The following is a 9,244-nucleotide window of genomic DNA, read 5'->3' on the forward strand; positions in this document are numbered from 1 at the left end:
ATTAATAAGGCAATTAAAGGAATGATTTTGGTTGAAAAGAGAAGAGAGAGATACTGGGACACACAATACAGATGATGGACTTTGGACCTGGTTAGTGTAAGAGCTGTGATCATCAGGATGCCTTGGCAAGAACAGGCAGAACTTTGAGGATTAAATCAAGACTAACTGAAGATTAAATCAAGACCTACCGGAAAAGAAAAGTACATCAAGACTTCTGCAAGTAAGAGATGTTATAAAATGTATAGGTTTATGTGCAGATTTACCCAGTCATTGTGGTAAAAAATTATTAGCCATCCTAGAGTAGTAAATAAGCATATGCAGTCCACAATCAATTTGGATTCATACCAGCTCTCAGTCTCCCCATCTCTCTCTCCATCGCCAATAAGCAATTTTGGGGGCAGTGGGAAAACAAAGCAAGGAGGTAATTCATGGAAGACTGGGAAGTTGCAAGAGGCTGTGATGCTCTAAGTGTGGTTCCTCAGGGAGGGAGCTGTGTCACCTAGTTGAGAAATGGTCATCTAATGCAGCTATGCTTGTCCATTAGTGATTAGAGTAGGCCATAAACTTTTGGAGGCTTTGTTTTTCTAATTTGATTTTTGCCCTTCTCCTGAAGTAGGCAATGTTCAGATTTTTTTGCTAGTTCTTGCTGTAATGGCCATTCATTTTAGTAGGATTGCAGTGTGATTTTGGGTGGAAGAAAGGATTAGCAGTTACCTGTCCCACCTGCTGCTCAGAGTTAGTCCAGTGCACGCAGTGAGGGAGGGTGTGGAGGAAGCGCTCTGAACAGTTGGCAGGGACTGGGTGTCCTCTGACTCAAGTACCAGCTCTGCCTTTTGACATCCACACAAAAGTCAGTGATGCATTATGTTCCCTATCTAGAAACCAAAGATTTTAGATACTCATGAAAAGTGTCATAGGATTATCTGTTATTAATGGAAAGGCAAATCCAATTTAGCCTATAATACACCCAGAAATAAAAGAATGGCAATTCTACAGTTTCAAGCTCTGTTTAGTCAAGACATATTTCTTCAGTCTCTGATTTCTTGGTCATTGGAAATGGATGTGCTAACTAGTATTTCTTTTTGATACCTGGCTTTGGCCCTATCTTTCTGGGTAAGGTTCCTGTGCAGTTCATGACTCTGCTTAGGAAAAAACCCTGGAGGCTGACTATTGACAGGCATGAACACCCAGCACCTTCTAAACCAGCCTGAAAATGAATCATATATGATCGCTTGATAGTGCTGTACTAGCATGAATAATTTCATGCCATCTCTGACTTTGTAGTATAAAAATATTTGTTGTATAATAATATTTAATTTACTGTAATTCTTCAGAGGATGTTGGGAGAAAGAGTTTATTTGCATATGGGAAGTACTAGTGTTCCCTGAAATGAAGAAATTGCTCTAGAACAGAGCTTGGGTTACAATTATGATATTAATTTACAGAATTAAAAATTGTTAAGACATCTTCTTTTTTTCCTTTTTTTTTTCCCAGAAAGAGTTACTTACTCCTTCATCTTTACTGCATGTATCTTTCGCGTTCTTCTGCATGTTTTTTCCTAAGTCAGGCATTCCTGCATTTCTTTTGGTATCTTTCGTTGAGGACAGAAATTGAAGTCACTTGGGGGCACTTAGGGAGCCTGATGCCTCAGTTCTGGAAATAGAAAAGATTTAAAGTCCTGTCAGTACCCATTATTTATAACCAAAATGTACGAGGGGAGTATTCCCTGCGTAAACACACACAGAAGCTTCAGAATGCAAACCTGAAGAGAAATAGAAGTACAGCATTCAAACTAGCTAAACTGAGCCCTGTGGAGATTGCTCTGACATTCTGTTTGTCTCATTTTGCTATAAATTTATTTATTCAGAACTATCTGATGCTCATAAAAGGTCCCTTCTCAGCATGGTTTATTTTGTCACTGTAATTTACTTTGCAATTTATTGTGGCATAATCTGTGTGCTTTGTATTACTGTTATATGTTAGCTGGAGGAAAGAGGAGACTTTCCTTTGAATGTACTTATGTTGACACAGGTAATAGTAATGTTGCAGTTTTCTATATTAGAATCTTATATTTCCTCCCCTTACCATTTTATATGAAAGCACCACAGCCTTTAAATGTATTTTTCATGGCATTGCTCCATGGGTACAGTGAGGTGCTGTGCTAGAAGATGTAAAAAGGAGCTTGACGGAGATATGCCTTTTCCCTCTGCAGCCTAGAATCTCACAGGGTACCAGTGCTTTGGGGCATGGGTCTGGGGGACCCTGTGAGCCTGCCTGTGAAGGCTGTGGGGAAACTGACAGGGTCTGAGCTATTTTGTAGAGCAGTCTTTCAAATAGCATATACTTATCCAGGGAGATGGCTTAACCTGCTAAAAGTCACAGAAGTAATCTGTGACAGAGCAAGTACTTCCACTCGTGTCTCTCTGGTACTGTGCTTATCCTGGTTTCGCTTCTAAAGATGCTTCTTCACTCCTTTTCTGTGCAGGGATAGGCTATCTGACATGCATATTTCTTCTGATACACTAGTGATTGCACCAAGTGATTGTCCTTCAATTATGACAGTACATAAGTACAGCTAAAGCAGAGGGAATTTTTTGTGTTCAGTCAGGTCTTGATGGATTAGAGGTTTTTTGGTTTTCTTTTAATTACTTTGCACTGAGTGTATGCAAAATATAAAAGACAACATGTGTTGACTTTGTAGAAAATAATACTTTTCTGTAATCTTTGGAATTATTACATTCAGGGCGCCAAAATTATTTCTACAACAGCTTTTAAGAACAATTTGGATTATACTCTACAGTGCATGAAAGTGAGTTGAAGAGTTTTGTTTAGCAATAGGCAGAGATGGTTGTGGATTATTCCTCTACTGAGGAATTAGCTTGGCTTTTGCAGCCTTGCAGCTTCAGCATGGCTCTGCCAATGTATATGTGGTCACTGACACCTTGTGTTGATCCTGTCCTGCACTGGCTGTCAGTGGGGCCATGTGCTGTGGAATAGGTTGTATAAGGTTGAGAGATGTCCCTGGGGCCCTGCAATGAGCCACACAGCAAACTCGTGTTGATCTATCATCTGCTTACAATTTCAACCCAGGTGAGAGATAATGTCCCTCAAGGAAATGCCACATTAACTCACTGCACTGCTCCACTCTCCCTCGTGTGCTGCACAGGGCTCATCACTTAGCCATGCACTCTATTCCTAAAAAACAGGTCCAAAGCACCTCACATAATGCATGTCCTGTAACTCTTGGCAGACTGTTGGCTTGCCCAGTTATTTATGGGCTGACCTCAGCCCCCCACCTGCATTCAGAATATAGAGCAGCCATTTTGTCTTTAGAGCCCCTCAAACTGTACTCTCTTAAAGGAAAAATCCTGCTGGTATTCTTCTTGCTGGGAATTTTGTTCTTTCTTTCCTTATGCTTTTTTTGTCAAACTGCAATATGGTGCCGCTGACTAAAAGTCTATATTGGCTCAGTGTCTCTGAGAAGTGCTACTACTAACAGCCCTGCATATCTGTAAAAGCAGTGTGATAAAGAGTTTGGAGGTGGTAGCCTGAACTGTGCTTTTCTCTGTTGCGGGGATGAACAGAAGCTTTGTCTCTGGTTCAAGTGCTGACAGCTTAGCATCACACCCAATCCTGTATTTGCTTAATAAAGGACAAGAAAACTGACACAGGAGAAAATCCTGCAGAAATTCAAGATGACTTCAAAGTTGCTCTCTAGAAAGCTGTGAGGTACATTGTCAAAGTTATTAGGCAAAAAAAAAAGAAAAAAAAATAATCCCAGCTGTTTTTATTTACAGCTGGCTTAGCTGGAGGGCCAGGGTGAGCAGCTTAGCACGGTGGCTGCGAGTCACAGCAGGCTGGGGAGCCGGGTGGCCTTCCCCACAGCTCAAAGCAACTCAAATCCATAACAAAAGGCACTGATCTCTCCGTTAGCAGATAGCACAGGAGGACTAAAATAAGCCCATGTGCTTATACTTGAGTTCTCCTGACGTGATAAACTCGGGAGGCAGCTTGCAGTATATGGTGTTGTTGGGGCGATACATTCAGTCCTCATCCAGTCATCCTCACTCTCAGTGTTATCAGGAGGATAAGCTTTAAAGTTCTCAGGAACCTATGCCTGAAGTTAAGGAATGAATGCGTTGTCAGGAGTACACGTGTGAAGCGCGCACTGCCGCGGCAGTGGACATTGCGAGCGGAGCCAGGAGCCGCCCTGTCGCCGGCCGTGAGCTCCCTGCGGGCCGTGGCAGCGCCGGAGCGGTCGGGGAGCGCTCACGCTCCGCCGGGGGCTGCCGGCACGTCCCGAGACCTTCCCAAGCCTCAGCCCCCGAAGGAGCCCTTTCCCTCCCGAACCGCCCGTCGCGGCGGGACGCTCGGGCAGCGGCAAAACGCGCGGCCCCGTGGGTGCCGTCTAACCCGCCGAGTTTGGCGAAGGGAGCTCCCTGGGCTCCGCTCCGTGGGGCCGGCCGGCCCCGCTCCCGCTCTCCCCGGCCCCAGGCTCTCCCCAGCCGCGCCGTCGGGGCAACGGCAGGCGCAGGGCGCGCAGCCCGCCTGCCCCTACCTGCTCGTCGGGGAGCTCCGGAGCGGCCGCCGGGCGGGCTCTGCGAGTCGTGGCGGCTCTGTCCAAGGTACCGCCGCCTCCTCCGCGGCCAGGTCCTATCTGGGTGGGGGCGTGCGGAAGGCGGCTCAACTCCGCCGCCTCTGGCTCCTCCCCGCCCCGCCCGGCCCGGCCCGGCCCTGCCCCACCGGCCCTCCCGCTGCGCGCAACAGGCGCTGCTGCCCTCCCGCTGTGCCCTGCCGCTGCTGCGCCCAGGGCCGGCCGTGTCCTCCGACGGCGGGCGGGCACAGCCGGGCTCGCCGGAGTTCTTACGGCCGTCGGGGTCAGCCTCGGCAGCGGCAAGGGCAGCCCCCAGGGGCTGCTGTGCTCGCAGACCCGCGTTGCCGCAGGGGTTGTCGCCAGTGTCTAGAAGTGTCGCCGTGGGGCATCTGCGGCTCCTGACAGCTCGGTGGCCGAAAGGGCGGGCGGCGCTGCCAGTGGCTGCCGGCACCACGGCCAGGAGGGGTGGAAGCCTCGACGGGGCGGCAGCGGTCCCGGGAGGGCCCCGGGTTCTGCAGGAGCTGCCTTGGGGGCGGCAGCGTCAGCGGTCCGGGGCGGCAGCCTGGGAGAGGCTCCGCTTTTGCTGCTTATCGCAAAGAAGTGGCTGCGGTTTAGGGAAGCGGGTCTCACCTCCCACCACGGTGGCCACTGCCCTTTCGTCGAACCCCCGTGCCAAAGCGCCATCCCGCTGTCTTCATGAGTTTTGCGCCGCCTGAGCAGCGACTCGACCGCTCCGGCGGGAGTTGCGGAGCCGCGCGTCCCGCGCAGCTCGGCGGAACCGAGCGGCCGCTGCTCCGCGGCGCCCAGATCCCCAGGGACGGGTGGGAGCCCTTCAATAGGTGCTATGGCAGCTTGTAAATGTCTTTTCACCCCTCTTGCGATTACCAGTAATTATTTTTGTTTCCTATTGTGTTAAGAATTAAAAGAAACGATTTTATTTTATATTAAGAGAAATTTATAGGGCAAATTATGCAGTCTTGTTCCCTTGTGAATGGATCGAAGGTTTCCACTCTTTGCAAATGTTTGAATTAAGCATTTCACCCATCTTTTGTTTTTGTTTAATCCCTGTCGAGTCACTGAGGTGAGTGCTTTTTGATTCGGGCAGCATTTAGCACTGAGAAAGGCACCTTCGAGTATTGTACCTCTAACTGCTGGTGATGTAATTTTTGAAATATTAGAAAACTGAAATTCATTATTGTGGGGAATTAAAATTGAATTCACATGAGAATTCAAGGAACTGTTTTTAAACAAGCAGTAGCAGGGTTGCAGCACGATGTTGTTTGCTCAGATCCGTTATGTTGTGAAGAATGAATGAGAACATTTTGTACTGGGGTTTTCTTCTGTGACATTTTGGTAGCTAGTGAGAATTATACTCTGGGGGATTGTTACTTTAGGGGTTACACTGAGCACAACCAGCTCCCTCCCTCAAGGAGCCCTCAAAAACAAAACAAAAAGACAATCAATCCCCTTCAATTCTGTTTATTCAGATCATATTATTCTTTAACTTGGACTTCAACATAATACAGCATATTGCACTTACCGGAGAGCAGCACAAGAGAGAAAAAAAAGGTACAATACTTCAGTTTATTCTCAGGGAAGAATGAAATGAGACAGCTGTTGCTCTTCTTAAATATAGGAAACCAACTGAAAGTCTGAGTATATGTACACAAGATTTACTAAGTCCCTGAATACACCATTTGAAATTTTACACATACTTTTTTGCTTTTCTTGTAATTTTTACAGAGATATACAGTATGTCACACACAGTTTCAGTTTGAGAACACTCTGCACAATTATACCCCAGCTACAAAGCTGTTGGGTTTTTTTGTTTTCTTTTTGGTGTTTTTTTTTTTGAAAGATTTCCTCAGATTCTGCTAATGATTACTCCAATAATTTTTTCAGTATTATCTCCCATTTCCTACCTCCTCCACTTTGCCAGAATGCTGAGGGAAAAACCGATTCAAACTAAGTCTAGAAGAAAGCCATTACATCATGACAAAGGTTAAACTGTAGATATTGCACGTCAGTACAGAAACATAATGCAGTAACATTTTCTTCCCCCCACTTTTCCTTTCTCCCACAGGTCTCTCCTTGCTCCTTGGTCTGGGCCACATGGGGGAACCTAACTGTACTCATAGTCGGATGAGTCCTCCTCAGACACTCCTTTCAGGTCTCTGTGGTAAGAGCCCATGCCGTTCTCATCCATCTCGCCTGCTGGCTGGAGGCTTTTGCCCATGCCTTTGCGCTCCTCCATTTTGATGGTGTCATAGAGTCCCTTAGGTCCTTCTTCAAGGAGGATGTTCCTCTCCGAGTGAGAGGGTTTCATTTGGCAGACATTTTTGAGGAAGAGAAGGACAGGGGCATAAAGCACATTGGCAAGCCCCATGCCCAGGTTGAGCTGCGCAAAGCCCATGGTGTGCACAATCTGGCCGGCCACGATGGGCCCCAGCGCATATGCCACACAGTAGGAGATGTCTGCAATGGCATAGACGCTGCCATAGACAGAGACGTGGCGCACGTCCACCAGGAAAGCCAGGGTGGGCAGCAGGGCTGTGTCCACCAGGGCGATGCCAAAGCAGATGCCACAGAGGGGAATTATGACCTGCCCGAAATTCCTGCAGGCGGGCACCAAGCAGGAGCTGGCACCGATGATGGCCATGCCCAGGGCCCCGTAAAACCACTGCAGGTGTGGGTACGCAGCAGCCAGCTGGACGGTGACGTAGACACCCAGCACGTGGGGGAAGAAGGCGGGCAGCCAGGTGAGGCCCACCTCCCACTCGCTGGCCCCCATGGAATCCTTCATCCAGTTGGCAATGGTGGGCTCCAGAAAGGCCAGGGGGATGTTGCAGGTGGCCAGGGCCCCTGCCACCACAGCAATGTAGGGGTCAATCATGAGGCGGTGTATGGGGGTGCCCACAGGCATGTTGGCCCGTGCCCCGGTGCCACCGGGCGGCGCCAGGACCAGTAGCATCAGCCCGTCCAGGAGACAGACGCAGGCTAGCACCAGGAAGGGCACCCTCTTGCCCGCGAACTCGTAGAGGACGCCGCCGAAGGGGGGGGCGGCCAGGCTGCCGAAGGAGATGCAGGCCAGCGCTGTGCCCAGGGCGCGGCTCCGCGCCGGCTCCTCGGCGTAGCGGTCAGCGATGAGGGCGATGCCGGCCGTGTCCGCAAAGGCAGAGCCCAGCCCCTGCAGACTGCGCGCCGCGAACAGCGTCGCGTAATTCTCGGCGAAGGCGAAGGTGGCGGTGGAGAGGAACAGGACGGCCAGCCCGGCCAGCAGCGGTGCCTCGTAGCCCACGCGGTCGATGAGGGTGCCGCTGAGGGGGTTCACCAGCAGCTGCAGCATGGCTTTGGAGGCGAACAGCACCCCGATCTGCACGTCCTCGTTGCTCCCCGTGGCCGGCGGGTAGCGCGCAGGCAGAAGGCTCCGGTTGCCGCCGCCGCTCCCGTTGCCCCCCGCGGGCGCGGACGGGCCGGCGGTGCCCCCGCCGCCGCGCATAGCCGCGATGTAGTCGGGGATGATGGGCACGATGACCATGTAGAGCATGTTGTCCAGCAGCAGCGCCACGCACACCACCATCAGCAGCAGCCGCCGCTGCCGCCGTGCCTCCCCCATGGCGGTGCCCAGCCGCCGCCGCCGCTCGCCCACCGCCTCCGAGAGCCGCTCCACGGCGGCCCGCGCCCGGCCCGCGCCCCCCGCCTCCGACATCGCCCTCAGCGCCGCCGCCGCCCCGCCGCCCGCATGGGGCACGGCGGGGGCGGCCCCGCCGCCTTGGCCGCCCGAGCCGCCGCCGCTCACCTCCGGGCGGCTGCCGTCAGCCCGCGCCGCCGCTGCCAGGCGGCTCCGAGGGGCCGGTCCTCCATCACCACACTAATAAGCGCCGCGCGCGGAAACCCCACCCGCCACCGCGCCGGCCCCGCCGTTCGCTCGCCCGCCCGTCCGCACTCCGCGCCCCGCCCCGCCCCGCCCGCTGCACCGCGCCGGGGACGGCAGCCCTGCCCGCCGCGGTAAGGGGGCTGCGGGGCGGCGGTGCCGCCGCGGCTCTCCGCCCCGGGGGTGTGCCTGGGGGGGCGGAAGGGATGCGGCACCGCCCCCGAGGCGGGGGCCCGACGGTGCGGCCGGCCCCGGACGCCTGAGCATCCCTGGTAGCGAGCCCGGCTCCCCGGCAGCCTCCCGGAGCTCTCCGTTGCTTCCCCCTGGGCCGCTGCTGCGGGCAGCGGTCCCTTGTCCTCTCAGCCCTGCGTCGCGGCTCGCCTCGGAGGCCGGCGATTGCGGGCTCTGCCGCTGCGCTGCCGCCGTCTAACCCGAGAGCTGCTCGGGGCTGTTCTCCAACACGCGGTGCGGGTCCGCCCTCGACGGCATAGCCGGCCAGGGCAGAGTGTAGGGGCGCTCGGGGAGACTTGGGCTAATCGGGAACGGGGCCGGCAGGGCTGGGCTGAGCCCCCCGCCTCAGGGCGGACGTGAGACCACGAAAGCTTCATTGGAAATCGGAGAGCAATACAATAACTGTCTTCCTGCTTGCGAGCGTGTTTCTGACACTCAGACAAACGCCAGAGAAATAATCCTTATGTGCTGTTGTGTTGCACACTGCCCGCATTTTGTCGGGCCAGTGCAGCAGCTGGGAGAGCTGCGGAGCAAGGGGCCTTGCC

General features: G+C 52.8%; 2 protein-coding genes across 2 annotated transcripts in view; both read right to left on the reverse strand.

Moving 5' to 3' along the window:
* The window catches only part of CHAT (choline O-acetyltransferase), a 31,576-nt gene extending 30,005 nt beyond the window's left edge, over positions 1-1,571 (reverse strand). The window contains exon 1 of the mRNA XM_030951422.1: positions 1,509-1,571. Coding sequence (XP_030807282.1) covers positions 1,509-1,571 — 63 coding nt within the window. The remainder of the gene's footprint in view (positions 1-1,508) is intronic.
* Positions 1,572-6,110: 4,539 nt separating this feature from the next.
* Positions 6,111-8,303, reverse strand: SLC18A3 (solute carrier family 18 member A3). The gene has a single exon (XM_030951451.1). It carries the CDS (start codon positions 8,301-8,303, stop codon positions 6,717-6,719), a length of 1,587 nt encoding a protein of 528 aa, XP_030807311.1. The 3' UTR covers positions 6,111-6,716.
* Between the last annotated feature and the right edge of the window lie 941 nt (positions 8,304-9,244).

This window comes from Camarhynchus parvulus, chromosome 6, assembly GCF_901933205.1.
Source record: "Camarhynchus parvulus chromosome 6, STF_HiC, whole genome shotgun sequence".
Lineage (NCBI taxonomy): Eukaryota > Metazoa > Chordata > Aves > Passeriformes > Thraupidae > Camarhynchus > Camarhynchus parvulus.